The following is a 20,405-nucleotide window of genomic DNA, read 5'->3' on the forward strand; positions in this document are numbered from 1 at the left end:
ATAGCGCTATATAAGCAAAGCATCATAAATAAATAAGTTTAAATCCCAGAGGAGCCCTACATGGCCTGTAATCTCCTTAAATGGCTTGGTGCTCGCCACTTGCGTTCACTGTACTGACCTATTCCGTGCACTTTCTAAAGTTTGATCATTGATTTTAACCCCCGGATCTTTTTTCGTTTTCGTTTTTTACTCCCCTTCTTTCCAGAGCCATACCTTTTTTATTTTTCTGTCAATATGGCCGTGTGAGGGCTTATTTTTTGTGGGATGAGTTGTACTTTTGAACGATACCATTGGTTTTACCATGTCATATACTAGAAAACGGGAAAAAAATTCCAAGTGCGATGAAATTGCAAAAAAAAGTGCAATCCCACGCTAGTTTTTTGTTTGGCTTTTTTGCTAGGTTCACTAAATGCTAAAGCTGACCTGCCATTATGATTCTCCAGGTCATTACGAGTTCAAAGACACCAAATATGTCTAGGTTATTTTTTATCTAAGTGGTGAAAAAAAAATCCAAACTTTGCTTAAAAAAAAAAATTGCGCCATTTTCCGATACCCGTAGCGTCTCCATTTTTCATGATCTAGGGTTGGTTGAGGGCTTATTTTTTGCGTGCCGAGCTGACGTTTTTAATGATACCACTTTTGTGCAGATACGTTTTTTGATTGCCCGTTATTGTATTTTAATGCAATGTCACATCGACCAAAAAAGCGTAATTTTGGCAGTTTGATTTTTTTTCTCGCTACGCCGTTTAGCGATCAGGTTAATCCTTTTTTTTATTGATGGATCGGGCAGTTCTTAACGCGGCGATACCAAACGTGTAGGTTTGATTATTTTTTATTGTTTTACCGTATTTTGATTGGGGCGAAAGGGGGGTGATTTGAACCTTTATATTTTTATTTTTTTTTTATGTTTTTAAACACATTATTTTTGGGGGGCATGCTGCCACTACACGATCGCCTCTTCTACATAGAGGTGAAGCACAGATCACTCGCACTGGTTAAAGGGAACCTGTCACGCCCAAAATCAAAGGTGATCTAAGCCCATCGGCATCAGGGGCTTATCTACAGTATTCTGTAATGCTGTAGATAAGCCCCCGATGTATCCTGAAAGGTGAGAAAAAGAGGTTAGATTATACGCACCCAGGGGCGTTCCCGCTGCGGTCCGGACCGATGAGCGTTGCGGTCCATCCGGGGCCTCCCATCTTCTTACGATGACGTCCTCTTCTTGTCTTCAGGCTCCGGCGCAGGCGTACTTTGTCTGTCTTGTTGAGGGCAGAGCAAAGTACTGCAGTGCGCAGGTGCCAGGCCTCTCTGACCTTTTCCGGCGCCTGCGCACTGCAGTACTTTGCTCTGCCCTCAATAGGGCAGACAAAGTATGCCTGCGCCGGAGCCGCAGTATGAAGACAAGAAGAGGACGTCATCCTATGAAGATGGGAGGCCCTTGGCCGGACCGCCTGCCCAGTTGAGTATAATCTAACCTATTTTTCTCATCTTTCAGGATACATCGGGGGCTTATCTACAGCATTACAGAATGCTGTAGATAAGCCCCTGATGCCGGTGGGCTTAGCTCACCTTCGATTTTTGGGTGTGACGGTTCCCTTCAAATGCCGCTGTCAGAGTTTGACAGCGGCATTTAACTAGTTAATGGGTGCGGGTGGATCGTAATTCCGCTCATGCCCATTGCAGCCACATGTCAGCTGTTGATAACAGCTGACATGTCGCGGCTGGGAGTGTGGTACCAAGAGGACAATCCAAAACAGGAACGCAAGACAGAAGGGCAGGTCAGAAATCAAGCCAGGTCCTATGCAGCGGGGAACACACACACAGGACGCACCAAATCAGAGGTCAGGTATGGGGCAAATACGAACACGCGCAGATGCGTAGTAAAGTACACACTCAGGGTACGCTAGGTCAGCTGCTCTAGCCGAAGACATGAACTATCACTGACATCATCTGCCAGCAACAGAGCAGGGAAATAGCCACCCATACACCAGAGAGAGGCAAGAAAGGTTAGTCCGCGCATGACCAGGTCAGGAAAGAGAGTGCCTGAAGTAAAACCTGACCTGGATTATGACAGTACCCTCCTCAACGTGGAGGCCACAGGACCCCCAGGTTTCCCTGGATATATGGCATGAAAGGCCTGGACCAACCGGTCCGCTTGGACCGATTGCGCCGGAACCTACGACTGGTCTTCAGTACCATAACCCTTCCAATGAACAAGATATTTCAAGGAGCAGCTTGCCATCTGAGAGTCCCCAATCCGTTCCACATCATACTCATCTTGGCCATCTACCGAGACCGGTGGCGGGGAAGATGAAGACCCCCTCAAAGGAAGACCCCAACGGTTTCAAAAGGGCTTTGTGGAATACGTTGGGAATCCTTAGAGACAGTGGAACACGCAAACGGAAAGCCACAGGATTGACCACTTCCACAATCTCATAAGGACCAATGAACTTGAGCCCCAATTTAGCAGAAGGAACCTTAGGTCTAATATTCCTGGTAGATAACCAAACCTTATCCCATACCCAGAATACAGGCCCGGCAGACTGTTTTTTTTTTGTCAAAAAATTTTTTTAATTTGCCCTGAGCCTCCCCAATGTTCTTCTGGACCTCCTTCCACACCTCCCCCAACCTCCGGATAGCCATATCTGCCCAGGGACTCGCCGAATCTAATTGAGAAAATTCCCCAAAATGAGGGTGGAAACCATAATTGCAGAAAAATGGGGAGGTGCCCGTGGACTGATTAATGCGGTTATTAAAAGCAAATTCTGCCAAAGGTAAAGAAGAACACCAATCATCCTGCTGGGCAGTGGTCAGACATCGCTTAATTTGCTCCAGAGACTGATTGGTCCTCTCAGCTTGACCATTAGTCTCCGGATGATAAGCAGATGAAAAAGTCAAACAACTACCCAACCTTCTACAAAATGCTCTCCAAAACTTGGAGACAAACTGTACCCCCCTATCTGAGACCACACTCAAAGGCACACCATGCAACTGTACCACATGTTCCATAAACAATCTGGATAGATTTTCAGCATTGGGCAAGGCTGTCAAAGGCACAAAATGCGCCTGCTTACTAAATCTGTCCACAACCACCCAGATGACAGTATTACCATTATAAGGAGGAAAATCGGTGATAAAATCCATGGACAGATGAGTCCATGGTCTATCTGGAATGGGCAAAGTCACCAATTCCCCAGCCGGCCGGTTATGGGAGTTTTTGTCACGAGCACATACCTCACAGGCAGACACAAACCTCACAACATCCAAGGACAGCGACGACCTCCAAAACAATCTAGCAATGGCTTTACAGGTGGCCGAGATCCCAGGGTATCCGCTAAGGGCCGAGACATGGAACTCCCGGAGCACTCTGAGACGAAACTGAACAGGCACCAAAATCTTATTAACGTTCCTGGACAGAGGCGCCAGAGACTGAGCTTCACGAATCTCCTACTCCAACCCATTGGAAATCCCAGCCACAACCACCCTGTGTTTAAGAATGGAGGAAGGAGGTTCGGGAGGACATATTGGGTCTATACTACGCGATAAAGCATCCGCCTTACTATTTTTAGAACCCGTCCGGAAGGTGATAGAGAATTGGAATCGTGAAAAAAAAAAAAAGTGACCATCTAGCCTGCCTAGGGGTCAACCCCTTAGCAGACTCAATGTAGGACACATTTTTGTGGTCTGTAATTACAGTGATTCGGCCCCTCCAAAAAATGCCTCCATTCTTGAAACGCCAATTTAATGGCCAGAAGCTCCCGTTTCCCCACATCATAATTTCTTTCTGCAGGCGAGAACTTCTTAGAAAAGAAAGCAAAAGGTCTTAAATTGGTTGAAGTGGCGGGTCCCTGGGACTACACCGCCCCCACCCCCACCTCCGAGGCATCCACCTCAACAATAAATGGTTCAGACGGATCCAGCCGAATCAACACAGGGGCGAACATAAAACATTTTTTTAACAAAGAGAACGCCGCAACGGCTGAGGCTGACCAATTCTTGATATCAGCCCCTTTCTTGGTTAAATCCGTGAGAGGCTTGACCACCTGGGAGAACCCCTTTATGAACTTCCGATAATAATTGGCAAACCCCAGGAAGCGTTGCAGGCCTTTCAAATCTCTGGGTTGAACCCAATCAACAATGACCTGAACCTTCCTAGGGTCGATACGAAACCCCTCGGCGGACAGAATAAACCCCAGAAAGGATAGTTCCTGAGCAAAAAATGAAAATTTTTCTAATTTAGCAAATAGGGAGTTCTCCCGGAGCCTCTGGAGAACTGCACGAAGGTGACCCATGTGAGTCTGTTTATCCGGAGAGTAGATTAAAATATCGTCCAGATAAACCACCAAAAAGCACCCTATAAAGTCAGCAAAAACATGGTTAATAAAGTTCTGGAAAACTGCCAGCGCATTAGTCAGACTGAAAGGCATGACTACATTCTCAAAAAGCCCATCCGATGTGAGAAACACAGTTTTCCACTCATCCCCCTCCCGTATCCCGATAAGGTTATATGCCCCCCAGAGATCCAACTTGGAAAACCATTTGGACCCAGATAATTGGTTATATAAATCAGGAATAAGTGGGAGAGGGTATGTATTTCTCACAGTTATCTTATTTGACTCTCGAAAATTCAGGCATTGGCGCAAACCACCGTCCTTTCTTTACAAAAAAGAACCCCACCACAGGAGAAACTGAAGGACGAATGTCTCCTTTATGACGACTCTTGGAGATATATTCTTTCATGGCAACATGCTCTGGACCAGAGAGATTGTATAAACAGGCCTTGGGCAATTTAGTATTGGGGACAAGATCAATACTACAATCAAAGGGGCGATGTGGTGGTAAAACCTCAGCCTCTTTCAGAGAAAACATCCTCGAAGTCCTTCAGGTACTCCGGAATACCCTCCGGACTGATGGATGACAGATACAGAAACAAAACAATTACAAGAACAATTTGGTCCCCATTTCACAATATCTCGGGACTCCCAATCAATAACCGGGTTGTGTAGTTGTTACCAGGGAAACCCAACACCACCCCCGCAGGAAGGTTGTCCAAAGTAAAACATGAAATGCACTCCTGATGTACAGCCCCCTCCAGAGACAAAATGGATACTGCCCTTAGTGAGAAGTGTAGAATCAATGGTCACCACATTCATGGGTGTTTCCAACCTAACTTGCAAGTGGCCACCAATTTAGCGTCAATCAGGTTCACTGACGACCCACTGTCCACGAAAGCCAAAGTGGGCATAAAACGGTTCCTAACACAGAATTCCACTTTAAGCAGTACTTTAAGAAATGAGGAAAAATGTACCTTAGGCTGGTTTCAGACTTGCGTTCCTGTATGCTGCGGATGGCAGCGTGCTTCCTCCGTGAAGCTTCGCCCAGTCTCCGGCTAGTGGCAGCTGCGTCTATCGTTTCCCTGCGTACCTATCTTTAACATTGGGTATGCAGGGACATGCGTTGTATGCGGATCTGTCCGCATGCGTCGATTAGAGGTGTGCGGCGCCCGCACGGAAACGCAAAATTTTGCATTCTCATAATGAATATGCCGTGGTAGTGCCAGCTTGCTGGGCAGAGGTCTGTAGAGTTTAGTTGGATGTCTTGCAGAAGATTTAGATTCCTGCCATGTTCACCCGCTATACTGTACAAGGGCTAGTAGTTCACCAACCTCCAGCACATTGCAGAAGAATTTGTCTACCAGTACCCAGTGCTGGAGCAGGAGTTAGTTGAGCGTATGTACATCTTTTCACTGAGGAGAGCATATCCCCTGCCATAGATTTTTATCAGGGAACGTAACAGACGAAGCTGTGGGTGAAACGTGCGTTGGGGCCATTGGTTCTGGTCACATATATCTTTCCCCACTGGACACATCACTAAGATGTAAGTACTACCTACCTACTTAGTACTACCATTGCTTTATGGACAGGTCTCAGCATAAGCCTGCAGACTAGGGGATTCATTACCCTCAGGAAACTGGCATCTTTTTAAATCTTATGTATTGATATATACTTCAAGTGTGTACTGGACCAATTTTTTAGGAAGACTGTGATCTCTTTTTTTTTTTGTATGTTGTTCATTTTAACTTTATTATTAATAAATAATAATTATAAATATAATAATTAATAAAAATAATAATTAATACATATGTTAATTTTATGAAACTTTTTGCACTCCTTCTTTCCTGTTGGTTGTCTATATGTAATGGCCAGAGCATGGTACTGCACATCTACCTCCTATTCAGATCAATAGAAGCTGGATGTGTAGTACCTTGTGGCAGCCACTACAAGTTAACGGAACAACTTGGCAAGTGAGTAACTTCCAGCTGGTGGCCACTGACACCGATAATGGCTGATTGGCAGGGAACCGGGTGTCAGACCCCAGCCGATCAGACATTGGTGACTTATCCTAAGGATAGGTCATCAATCAAAAAGTAGTGGACAACCTCTTTAGTTTTCTCCTACGAGATAATCACTAATGAAAAAACTAAACTCTGATATAAATTGGATAAAAACTGATGAAACTTGGGCCATTTTTAATTTACTAGAAACATAACTGATGTCTGAATGAGACTATATGAGAGTCAGGTGAAAACTGATTATTTGGGACCAGTGAGAGTAATTATACCACTCGGGCACCGTCACAAGGCCTGCAAGCTCACTGTTTTTTGGGGACCAAAAAGGTGTATAACATTTGAAAAAGAAAAAGTTCCTGCCCAGCGACAGTGAATAATTGCAGCACTAGTAAATAGTGATATGTAACTATGCTGTGGATATTTCACTCTTTGTAAAGGGTAAATAGTGATGAGCGAATATACTCGTTACTCGAGATTTCTCGAGCACGCTCGGGGGTCCTCCGAGTATTTTTTAATGCTCGGAGATTTAGTTTTTATTACCGCAGCTGAATGATTTACATCTGTTAGCCAGCATTAGTACATGTGGGGATTCCCTAGCAACCAGGCAACCCCCACATGTACTTATGCTGGCTATCGGATGTAAAACATTCAGCTGCGGCAATAAAAACTAAATCTCCGAGCACTAAAAAATACTCGGAGGACACCCGAGCGTGCTTGGGAAATCTCGAGCAACGAGTATATTTGCTCATCACTAAGGGTAAAGCATTATTTTCGCACTGATAATGACCGCAGTATCTCCCGCTACAGAAGTCGCTGTTGAACTGTGCAGTTTTTGGGGAGTTTTTGCCTGTAGGCTTCTAAGGGGAAATTGTATGTAAAAAAAAAGCTATTGCATTTTTAAGTACAGAATATCAGGGGTTCTGCATTAAAACCTGCATAAAAAGTGGTATCAATCTACACAAAAAAACTTCAGAAAACACATTAATTGGAATGCATTTTGCATATTTTGGTGTAGATATCAAGGGAAAAAATGCAGTAGAAAAAAGCTGAGCTTTTTCGCATGTGGCAACATGGCCTCATAGTGCCTGCTAGCATCTATACTTTCTCGTCAGTTCCATGCTATTAAAGGGCATAGAATCAGCACTTCACAAAATCCAGCAGATTATGTCCTGGCCGTGACTTCAAATGCCGCCTAACCTTAAAATAAACTTGTAAGCTCTATTCCGCATTCACTGCACCTGTGTCGGTTTAGCTAAATCCTGTCAATTTTAGTTCTGAGTGTGTTGGAAGTTTCCATGGCTGACCCCCTCTCTGATTGCACCAACTTACATGGCACTAGATGAAATGAAATAAATACAAAATGTATTTTAATGCCAATGCTTAAGATTTCCAATGGCTGGCAGGAGAGCCATGAACTGTAGTTCTGTGTGAGGATGGCAATCTGTATCTAATCATAGTTGAAATCCTGTCCTTAAGGCGTTCCTACAGACAGGGGTCCCCCCATACACACGGACGCTGTCTGCCTGTGGGTGGTAGACCCCTCCCTACAGACAGGGGTCTCGCCATGCACATGGATGCCATCTGCCTGTGAGTATACCCATCCCTACAGACAGGGGTCTCGCCATGCATATGGATGCTGTCTGCCTGTGGGTGGTAGACCCATCCCTACAGACAGGGGTCTCGCCATGCACATGGACGCCATCTGCCTGTGAGTACACCCATCCCTACAGATCGGGGTCTCTCCATGCACATGAATGCTGTCTGCCTGTGTGTGGTAGATCCATCTTTACAGGCAGGGGTCTCGCCATGCACATGGACGCCATCTGCCTGTGAGTACACTCATCCCTACAGACAGGGGACTTGCCATATACATGGACACTGTCTACCTGTGGGTGGTAGACCCCTCTTTACAGACGGGTTTCCCCAAACACATGTACGCTGTCTACCTGTGGGTGGTAGACCCCTCCTTACAGATAGGGGTCTTCCCATACACATGGACGCTATCTGCCTTTGGGTGGTAGACCCCTCCCTACAGACAGGGGTCTTCCCATACACATGGACGCCATCTGCCTGTGAGTACACTCATCCCTACAGACAGGGGACTTGCCATATACATGGACACTGTCTACCTGTGGGTGGTAGACCACTCCCTGTGTGTGTGTGTATAAGACCCCTTAATACAGACGGGTCTCCCCTTACACATTGAGCTGTCTGCCTGTGAGTGGTAGACCAGTTAATAGGGATTTTAATGGAAATGTATGATGATTGTTTTTTTCAATGATTTGCATTTATTTTAAAGAAAGAAAAAAAAACTACGGTAACTTTTTTTATTGTATAAAATTGTAAAATTATTTTTTTAATATTTATTACTTTAGCCGCTGGGAACTGCCATTTTTATTTGCTGGTGTGTAAGTGTCAAAGCACAACACTTAGACACAGCGAATATGGCAGGCGTAAGGTATAGGAGACTGTGGCCAACGTTTGGCCTCCATCTCCTCTGCTGCAGCTGCCCCAGCTGTAGACTGAGCGCGCCCTTACAGCTATAGGTAGAGCCTGACGCCTTTTATTGTAGCCCAGCGCCATGCGCTGATTTACACTTTCCTTCTTACCCCGATACTGTGATCAGAACAAAGCAGTCGGGTCCTTGCTGGCTGCAGCGCTCTGATCACAGTAGTTACCATGGTGTGGTGAGCACAGATCCACCAAGGATGCAGTGGTGAGAACGTCCCCCGATGATGGTGCCTGGCCCTGCTGTAATAGGTCACTGTCATGACCGCTCCACTCTGATCACTGTAACTACTGGGAAGCTGTGGCCAGGGTCAGCATTGGGGCTGTGCAAACTACAAGCCCTCTCACTGCTTCATTGACAGAAAAATAAAAATATTGTGGGTCTCTAAAATGGCGATGTAAACATATATTTTTTTTATACATATATATCTACAAAATTCAGAATCTGTAATAAAAAATCTATACAAGTTTGGTGTCGCTATAAACATATTGACCTGAATAATCTTGTTGCCAAATCATTTCTACCATAAAATAGCAATATGGGAATTCTGTGTATTCACTTCATGCTTCTATTACACTGCAGGGAAAGTCACCATTTCAGCTTTCACATGAGCAGGAAAGCTAGAATTGGCGCTGGCGGCCATCCTCTGTGGCACGGTCAGCATGCCAGTACCACACTGCAGTCACCAGTAAGGTGGCGCTGTGCTGTGATGAGCACTGACATCACCCACGTGCGCAGACTCCGCCCACATTTACTGCAGTGTTTTCAGAGCACATTTCAGCAGCTGCCCCCTAGTGTTTAACAGCTGAAACTATCAATAATCTTTTAAAACTATTTTTCATATTTGTTGTGCCATTAATAAAAAGAAATAAAACGTTTTCTGTCACGGAGTTTTCTAACCAATTGGTGGAGACTAGATAGTTTGAGAGCTCGCTCGGACCAGTGAATTATTCAGATGTGTTATCAATGTCATTGAATAAGGTTATTCAGGTGACTTTTTTTCACACCGACCAAGTGTCTGTATGAAAAACGTTGCAGAATGCTCCTCTCTTCTGTATTTTGGATGAGACTCTCCCATTCAAGTCGATCCTAAACGAATCCGTCTTATTGCATCTGATTTTTCCAGTCTCTCTGCAATTATCATAGGACACAATTTGGGCTTGTAGATTTATTAGCTGGGGAGGAAAACTGTTGGCGCACAGATGTCATACTAATGCACAATCTAATCATGCGTATGACACGGATGGAATACGGATGAAAATACTTCTTTTTTTTCTTTTTCATAGATAAAAATGGTGCTATTTTTCCTATGTCTGAACCTCACCTAAATATGCCCCTAATTTGCCCTCCAGTATAAGCTACAATAATAATAATAATAATAATAATTTTTATTTATATAGCGCCAACATATTCCGCAGCGCTTTACAAATTATAGAGGGGACTTGTACATACAATAGACATTACAGCATAACAGAAATACAGTTCAAAACAGATACCAAGAGGAGTGAGGGCCCTGCTCGTAAGCTTACAAACTATGAGGAAAAGGGGAGACACGAGAGGTGGATACAATGATAAATCTCTTGAATCCCAACACAAAACACTGAGCAAACCAAAGGAAAATATTAGAGAGACACTCCGAAACTAATCCACCAACCTACATATGAAAACGACTGCGCACAAAGGTCTCATCAAGATATAGTTTAGTGAAAAAATGCTTAAGGTGAGTACAGTACTCGACATACCGTCTTTGTGTAAGTACCTACCTTATGCATTTCTTCACTAAACTAACACAAGAACCAGTCATTATGACACTTGTGACTTGAATTATTATGTTGATGGGGTTCTTTGTCCTATTTGGATTCTGTCCTGTTACTTTACGTCTCTTACTCTGTACATGTTCTGTTTTGATATACAGCTGTGACAAAAATTAAGAGTCCACTGCAAAATGTTCAGTTCGTCTGATTTTTCTCTTTATAGCTATATTCTTGTGTAAAATGTACATTTTTCTTTTATTCTATAAACTTCTGACATGTCTCCAAATTTCCAAGCAATACGTTTTGTATTTTTTTTCTCAAAAGGAAAAATGGTCTAAATTAAAAAAAAAAACAAACAAAAAAAAATCCAATGCTTTCAGACTTCAAATAATGCAAAGAAAACAAGTTCATAATCATTTAGAAACAACAATACTAATGTTTTAACTCAGGAAGAGTTCAGAAATCAATATTTTGTGGAATAACCATGATTTTTAATCACAGCTTTCATGCGTCTTGGCATGCTTTCCACCAGTCTTTCACACTGCTCCTGGCGCAAAGATGTAAGCAGTTCTTCTTTGTTGGATGGCTTGTGACTATCCATCATCCACTTGATTGTATTCCAGAGGTTTTCAATGGGGTTCAGGTCTGGAGATTGGGCTGCCCATGACAGGGTTTTGAAGTGGTGGTCTCTTAATTTTTGCCAGAGCTGTATGTATGTCTTTTGTATTTAAAACTTTAAGTACCGTATATTTAATAAATTGCTAGCTTTTATGAGACCTTTGTGTTCACTCGTTTTCATATGTAGGTTGAATGATAAATCTCTTACAATTTATGATGATCTAGCTTTAACCCCTTTATCCCCAAGGATGGTTTGCATATTAATGACCAGGCCAATTTTTACAATTCTGACCACTGTCCCTTTATGAGGTAATAACTCTGGAATGCTTGCATGGATCCCGATGATTCTGACATAGTTTTCTCTCGTGACATATTGTCCTTCATGTTAGTGGTAAAATTTCTTTGATATTACCTGCGTTTATTTGTGGAAAAAACAAACAGAAATTTGGCGGGAATGTTGAAAGTTTCGCAATTTTCCAACTTTGAATTTTCATGCCCTTAAATCAGAGAGTTAGGTCATACAAAACACTTAATAAGTAACATTTCCCACATGTCTACTTTACATCAGCACAATTTTGGAACCAAATTTTTTTTTTGTTAGGGAGTTATAAAGGGTTGAAAGTTGACCAGCAATTTCTCATTTTTTTAGGGACCACATCACATTTCATATTTGAAGTCCCTTTGAAGGGTCTATATGATAGAAGTTACCCAAAAGTGACACCATTCTAAAAACTGCACTCCTCAAGGTGCTCAAAACCACATTCAAGAAGTTTATTATCCCTTCAGGTGCTTCACAGGAATTTTTGGAATGTTTAGAAAAAAAAACACATTTTTTTGTGAAGAAAAAAAAAAAAGTTATTCAGATCCAATTTTTTTTATTTTCCCAAGGGTAAACGGAGAAATTGGACCCCAAAAGTTGTTGTCCAATTTGTCCTGAGTACGCTGATACCCGATATGTGGGGATAAACCACTGTTTGGGTGCATAGCAGAGCTCAAAATGGAAGGAGCGCCGTTTTACTTTTTGAACACAAAATTGTCTGGAATTGAGATCGGACATCATGTCATGTTTGCAGAGCCCCTGTTGTGCCTAAACAGTGGAAACCCTCACAAGTGACACCATTTTGGAAACTTAACCCCCCAAGGAACTTATCTAGATGTGTGGTGAGCACTTGGAACCCCAGGTGCTTCACAGAAGTTTATAACGTTGAGCCGTGAAAATAATAAAATTTTTCTCCCAAAAATGTTATTTTAGCCCCAAATTTTGCATTTTCATAAGGGTAACAAGAGACATTGCACTTTACAATTTGTTGGGCAATTTCTCTTGAGTACGCCGATAACCTATATGTAGGGGAGTACTACCTTTGAGGCACAGTGAAAGCTCAGAAGGGAAGAGGCGCCATATTGGAGTTCAGATTTTGCTGGAAGGGTTTGAGGGTGCCATGTCACATTGGCAGAGCCCCTGAGGTGCCAGAACAGCAGAAACCCCTATATATGAACTCATTTTACAAACTACACTCTCCAATGAATTCATCTAGGGGTGCAGTGATCATATTAACACCACATGTGCCTCACAGAATTTTATACCACTGAGCGGTGAAGAAAGAATAAATTACATTTTTACCATTATATTGTTTTTTAGCCCCAAGTTTTTAATTTTTCTAAGGGCTAATAGGAATTTTTTTACAACAAACTGAGGTCCATTTTTTCCTGAGTGTGACAATACCCTACATGTAATCCGGAATTTTTTTTCAGGCACAGTGCAAAGCTCAAAAAGCAAGGAGCGCCAGATTTTACCATGACCCACTCGGAGAGCCCATGAGGTGCCAGAACAACAGAACCTCCCATAAGTGACCCCATTCTACAAACTACACCTTTCAATGAATTCATGTAGGGGTGCAGTGATCATATTGCGCTGGTGATCACAATGACATAATATTTTCTCCCTGGTCAAATAGGGCCAGGGCACAAGGACGGAATATTACATCTGATGTCAGAAAGGGGTTAAAGAGTAGCATTGGTTTTTATTTGTTTTTCATAAATCATTAGTACATGTGAAAATAAGACATTTTGAAATCTGCTTCATTCTCCCCCTAGACTCATCAGTCATTCTCAAAATTCTCAATTTATGGGTTAAATTGGTATTCAGTGAATACAGACTTTCCCATTACTGAGATAGGAGATGACAATTAGTGCTCATAAAGTTCTACGGAGAACTGTAATCATTGCTTCAGGAGAACTTGTAGCACAATGTCCGTGTCTGCTTGTAGCTTCCACTCCTATCTCCGTAATGGAAACCTTTGTCTTCACTGAATACAGATTTTACCCAGGAAAAGAGAGTGAACGATCAATCCATGGGAGAAAGAAGCTGATTTCTTTGATAAGATACATTGTAAGTATTGCATATTTTCATGTGTGCTATTAATTTATGATCTTCCTTCTTCTTAATTGATTCCAATGAACATGGTTATTGACTGTTGTGCTCTAAGGGCCGCGTTGTTAACCCCAGCCTAGATTAGGGGCGTGCTGACGTCAGGCGCTCCTGATCCATGAAGTAGAGCATGAGTGTGAACACCTGTGTTCTACGCCAGTCAGGCATTGGAGTGAGATTTCTGGTCTAGGGAACGCCACCGCTTGCCGCTAATGAACATCTGGGGGAACGGACGTGAAGATGCCAAAAGTCGCAACATATAGGTGCAGCTCTGAGTTTTCACAAGCGTTTTCACTAGAATTCTGGGGTGAAAGCTTGAATGAATCGGGCCCTAACTTTTCTTGTTGAAAAAAGTAGTTTTAAATAAATCAGTCCCAGTGTGTTTTGGTGCTATTTTTCATGGCCTTTTGTTTTTATAGGTGTCTTAATAGGACTTGAAAACCTAATGCAGAAAATGACAGTAAATAAAACTAAAACCTAAAACATGCTTGTTGCATATGAAAATGCAGAAAGAGCTGATCATATAGCAATCACTAATAAATATACAGGTGACCCATTGCAGAACATATTGCAAGTAAGGCTGAATTCACACATCAGGATTTGGAGGCCAAAACCAGGAGTTTCTCCAAAACACAGAACAGGAGTAAGTCTTTCAATTATAGTTTCTCTGTAAGTTCCACCCCTGATTTTGGCATACAAACACTGTTGTGTGAATGAGGCCTAACGCTGAATTCAGACAGTTATGTTTCACAGTCCGTTAGGGGACCGCTATACCCAGAGAGCCCGCGGGTCTCCTCTCCCACACTGACAGTGTCAACCGTTTGTGTAAAGAGACTTTTGGCTGGTCAAAGCATTGCAGTCCAGATATGAACTGTGAAACACAGACAGCTGAGCTCAGCCTATATATATGATCACATTACAGCACTTCCAGAAGTTGTCACCCAGCTTTCTGGGAGTTCTGAATCGTAAATCAGTGTCGTCATACAAAATGTATGTGTAGCCACCACCTAAAGGTGTATTCTCAAGTTTGGAAGTTACCTTGTAACCATAGGATGGGGGATAACATCCTGACGAGAACTGGGGCTCATGTCACTGGCGCTCGCATTCTTAAAGGGGCCGCCGGAGAGATCAGCTGGTGTTCTGCACCTCCATAAGAATGAACGGAGCAGCAGTGCACACTGTCCACCATCTTCAGAGCCCCGATTATTGCAATTGGTTCAGGTCCCAGCAGTCGGGACCCGAGCAATTGGGAAGTTATCTCTTATCCAATGGCTAGGTGATAACTTCCAAATTTGAGATTACCCCTTTACTTGGTCATTCATCTTTTCTTTTTTAAGCAGTCTGTATTTTATAGATGCAGGTAATGATCATTTCCATTGTGTTCATGACTAGGTGAGCCCTGCTGCTGGTTTGGTCTCTATATTGAAGAAGCGTAATGGAAGTGAAGGAGAAAACCACAAGCAGACGAAGAGAAAAGTGAGATTCGAGGAGACAGAAGATGCTCTTGACCAAGGTTTGTATAGGGCTTTAGTGTAACTGTTGGTTGGCGGTCACATCACATGACATAGAAGACATGGGCTACACAGAGAATAGTAGGGCTACTGAGTAATCATGGGATATGATCTGCAGGCCTTTTATTATAGAGCAGGTGGAACTGGTCAGATTGATACATACGTATTTTTCTGGGAAAAGTTTCAGAATAACATCTATTTTATTCATTGAAATCCCTGGTGTTTTTATGAATAAATCCAGTGGTGGTTATTATAGCGACTGACAACCTTCGCTGTATGAGTGTGCATAGAGCGATAGATGTCAATCACTAGAAGGACCGCCCACTGGACTCTTACAGACAAGCACCAGGGATTACAGTGACATCATATAATGTATACTGAATCTTTTCCAACATACCTATGGCATTCTATTCCTCTTCTCCTCTATACCGAGCGGCCCACAGATTGTTCTGCATGTACAACGTGACAGGTTCCCTTTAATTGTTGAGCTGCAGCTGAAAAGCCATTTTATTGAGTCTAGTGACTGCAGTTGTCAATCTGTAGATAAATTATCAATTAGTAGCACTGCAAAATATGTAGCGTGTCTCCATATATAATTTGGAGAGGCAAAAACTAAAATCGTTTAACTGGCCATTAAAGGGGATTGTTCCCATCATTAGGGGATCTTTCACCAATGATCTATAAACCCAAGCAAGGCCGGCTAAAGGTTTTTATGGGCCCTGGGCGAAAGTGTGTCAGTGGACCCCTTTAACAAATATCACAGTTCATTCATGATGCACAGATACGGGAGAGAAATATAGTGTAGTACAATGCCAAAGACTTTACTTCTTACATTACACGAGTGATATCTATTGTGAATTCTACAGGATGGGCCATTTATATGGATACACCCAAATAAAATGGGAATGGTTGGTGATATCAACTTCCTGTTTGTGGCATATTAGTTTATGGGAGGGGGAAAACTTTTCAAGATGGGTGGTGACCATGGCGGCCATTTTGAAGTCAGCCATTTTGGATCCAAATTTATTTTTTCCAATGGTAAGAGGGTCATGTGACATCAAACTTAGGCTGGTTTCAGACTTGCGTTCCTGTGCGCTGCGGATGGCAGCGTACTTCCTCCGTGAAGCTCCGCTTACTGCCAGCTGCGTCCAGCATTTCCCTGCGTACCTATCTTTAACATTTTGTACGCAGGGACATGCGTTGTATGCGGATGTGTCCGCATTGGACGCAAAATTCTGCATTTCCGTGCGGGGGCCGCACACCTCAAATCGCCACATGTGGAGACATCCGCATACAGCGCATGTCCCTGCGTACCCAATGTTAAAGATAGGTAGCAGGGAAACGCTGGACGCAGTAGGTGGAGCTTCACGGAGGAAGCAAGGAGGAAGTACACTGCCATCCGCAGCGCGCAGGAACACAAGTCTGAAACCAGCCTAATTGAGAATTTCACAAGAAAAACAATGGTGTGCTTGGTTTTAACATAACTTTATTCTTTCATGAGTTATTTACAAGTTTGTGACCACTTATAAAATGTGTTCAAAGTGCTGCCCATTGTGTTGGATTGTCAATGCAACCCTCTTCTCCCACTCTTGACACACTGATATCAACACCGCAGAAGAAATGTTGGCACAGGCTTCCAGTATCCATTGTTTCAGATGCTGCCCATCTCGTATCTTCACAGCGTAGACCATTGCCTTCAGATGACCCCAAAGATAAAAGTCTAAGGGGGTCAGATCGGGAGACCTTAGTGGCCATTCAACTGGCCCACGATGACCAATCCACTTTCCAGGAAACTGTTCATGTAGGAATGCTCGGACCTGACACCCATAATGTGGTGGTGCACCACTCCTATAGAATAGAGTTACTGTTGCTCATTATCACTACATCCACACAGAGTATTGGGACCCTTCCACCCCCACTCTTAAGATCGGTGGGGGTCGCAGTGGTTGGAACCCCGTTGGACTTACATTTATCACCTGATAGAAGTTGTTCCAGAATCGACGTAAGGTCAATTCAAATGTGCACACTAAGAGGTTACCAAAAAGTCTTGGCTTCTTCCTAGTTATGGATCATTATGGATAAATGGCTCATACTGTAGACTGTGAGCCCTCGCGGACAGGGTCCGCTCTCCTCCTGTACTTCTGTGTGCCTTGTATTGCTCATATCTATTGTACTTGTCTATATTTGCCCCTTTCATGTGTAAAGCGCCATGGAATAATTGGCGCTACAAAAATGTCTAATAATAATAATATTGTGTGCTTTATTGCAGAGGAGATGGGCGGAGGATCCTGTATTCTGCTGGTGGCACTTTGCCTTGTCACCGTGTTTCTGAGCATTGGTGGGACTGCTTTGTACTGCACATTTGGCGACGTGGAGTCTTCTGTATGTAAAGATTTTACAGCAAACATGGACTTTTACTACACTCGGGCTGTGGAAGGAGTGGAAGAGTTAAAGCACTGGCTGTTCGTCACATAGCAGAACAGTCCTCCATGGCTGCTATCTGCTAATAAAGACTGAAAACATTTCATGTGAAGATGTACAAGATGATTATGCTGTAATATTTTAACTTAATAGTAAAACAAACTAAATAACTATATTAACAGGGGGACAAAATAATGTTTTCAACGTGACAGACAATTCTGGCAGTGACTGGGAACCACTGAAGAGCCCACCTACTGTTTTTACAATGGACATTTTATTATGTCGAGTCTGTGTTTTGTCTGTACAGTTAAACCTCACTGTTTTTATTGTATTTTATTTTTGTTGTGTGATGTGTAATTTCTTTTTCTGTCTGACTGCTCTTCTGTGGTCTGAACACTGAAACATAAGTCAATTTGTAAATCAGCCTTTAGATCATGATGTAAATGTATAGATCTTCTTTGAGTGAAAAGGAAAATTACTGATCCATTCTCCATTTTCATCTTAATTACCGGTAACTTTTGTTTAAGAGGAGGTGTAAATTTTATATATTTTTTTGTTTTTCAAAGAGTGATCCTCATTTTAATTTTCATTTCATAAATTAATAATGAAAATATGCGCCTTCGTAATATCTTATCAGGAAAATCAGCTTATTTCACCTTTTTAATATCCATATTCAATTAAAACAGATTTTCCCATTACTGAGAAAAGGGATACGATTTATTTTTACTTTTAACCACCTCCCAATATCCACAGTCGGGTGTGTGTATGGTGCGGGCTCAGAGGCTGAGCCTACCCCATACACTGAAGATAATGGTAACGCGTCACAGCCAGGATCTGCCACTAACAGCGTAGGGTGTCTGTTAACCTGTAAATTGCTGTTAAACTGTGACAGAGGCATTTAATGCATGTGAACTGGGGGGGGGCGCCATTTCTCTTGCACATCACACCCTCTGCAGCATGCTGATGGGCTGATATCACAGCCTGTGGCCAGGCTTCACAGGCGACAGTGACTACTGAAGTATTGCTGTATAATCATTCAGATAATTGTAGGTTCTAGTCCTTTAAGAGCCCTAATACAGTAGAAAAAAGTTCTAATATTAAAAAAACATAAAAAATTTGAATCGCCCTCTTTTTGCTCTCATTAAAAATAAAGATATTGAAAAAATAATACACGTGATATCGAGACATCGAAAAAAGTCTAATCTGTCAAAGTAGAAAGTCAATTAACCAGAACGAAATGTCAAAAATGCTTTTTTTAATTCACTATGTTGCAAAAAAAAAAAAAGAAGCAGTGCGAAGCTATGAAAAAGTTCATAGTTATTACTGATCTCAAAATGGTATAAATGAACACGTCGCCTCGCCACCACATAAAACAGTCCCTCGACCAACAAATGAAAAATGACAGGTCTCGGACAAAGATGACACAAACCCTGAAAAATGTAACACGTTTCCAAATAATTTTTTTTCACCACTAAAATAATAAAATACCGCCGTAATTGTGCTGACCTGGAGAATCACAACACCAGGGCAACGTATAATGACTGTTGTAAATACAATGTCGGAATTATGTTTTCGTACAGCTTCATTGCATTTTTTCCCTGTTTTCAACTACATTTTATGGTGTCACTCAAAGTACAACGTGACCTACAAAAAAAACACATAAAAAATTAAAAAAGTTACGGCTTTTGGAGGAAAGGGAAGACCAAACAAAAACAGATATTAGCCTTGTCAGGGAGGGGTTAAAATTCTATGGAAAGGGAGTGGGTAGGTGGAAAGGAGGAGCGGGAGAAAGGCAACAGCCAATCTACTGCAAGTTCTCCTGAAAGAACAGTCACAGACATAAAACTATATGAGCTCTGTCACCTCCTATCTCAATAAGGGGAATGTCTGTATTCAAGGAACACAGACTTTACTGTAAATTGAGAATTTTTAATATAATGAATGATCAGTTCTGGAGGAAAAATAAGCTAATTTCTCTAATAAGGTATTTTTTTTATTTATCGCGTATACTATTGATTTATGAAAACAAAAAAAAATGACGGTTCCTCTTTAAAGGGACTCTGTCACCTGAATTTGGCGGGACTGGTTTTGGGTCATATGGGCGGAGTTTTCAGGTGTTTGATTCACCCTTTCCTTACCCGCTGGCTGCATGCTGGCTGCAATATTGGATTGAAGTTCATTCTCTGTCCTCCATAGTACACGCCTGCGCAAAGCAATCTTGCCTTGTGCAGGCATGTACGATGGAGGACAGAGAATGAACTTCAATCCAATATAGCAGCCAGCATGCAGCCAGCGGGTAAGGAAAGGGTGAATCAAACACCTGAAAACTCCACCCATATGACCCAAAACCAGTCCCGCCAAATTCAGGTGACAGGTTCCCTTTAAGAATGATTTTAGGCTTTAGAAATCCAAGGCATGGTGTATGGGTACTAGACATGCGTGAGGCGCAAGACAACATTTTCCCTAGAGGATAATTTTTGCACAAATCGGCGAAACTTGTACAATTTCTTAGGTTGACCCATTATACCAGCCTTCATGTCTTTGAGGGTAATAAGCTGTTTTCTTTCCGAGTATGTTGGTACTGGCTGGCCCAGTGCGTTTTTCATGGTAAAATATATTTATTTTTGTTTGATCAGTTTAAAGGGAATTTTCATTTATTCTGTGACATGTTAAGGCACATGATTACAACCTGTTTCTTTGTTAAATGTTTATGCAGCAAATGAGAAGCATTGCCGTGTGATATTTTTAAATTATTTTTTCAGCTTATTTAGATCAAACCATTTGCTGTTTGCAATGTTGTGTCTTCTTTGACTCC

At 42.3% G+C, this 20,405-nt stretch overlaps 1 protein-coding gene across 2 annotated transcripts in view; it reads left to right on the plus strand.

Annotated features, from left to right (window-relative positions):
* The window catches only part of CNST (consortin, connexin sorting protein), a 197,113-nt gene extending 177,501 nt beyond the window's left edge, over positions 1–19,612 (plus strand). Inside the window, exons 10-11 of one of the 2 annotated variants that reach the window (XM_069769232.1) lie at positions 15,051–15,171; positions 17,439–19,612. In XM_069769232.1, the coding sequence (XP_069625333.1) occupies positions 15,051–15,171; positions 17,439–17,644 (327 nt within the window). In that variant the 3' untranslated portion in view covers positions 17,645–19,612. The remainder of the gene's footprint in view (positions 1–15,050; positions 15,172–17,438) is intronic. The other variant, XM_069769231.1, reaches the window with a different exon arrangement.
* Positions 19,613–20,405: the final 793 nt, after the last annotated feature.

Source organism: Ranitomeya imitator, chromosome 5 (assembly GCF_032444005.1).
Source record: "Ranitomeya imitator isolate aRanImi1 chromosome 5, aRanImi1.pri, whole genome shotgun sequence".
Classification (NCBI taxonomy): domain Eukaryota; kingdom Metazoa; phylum Chordata; class Amphibia; order Anura; family Dendrobatidae; genus Ranitomeya; species Ranitomeya imitator.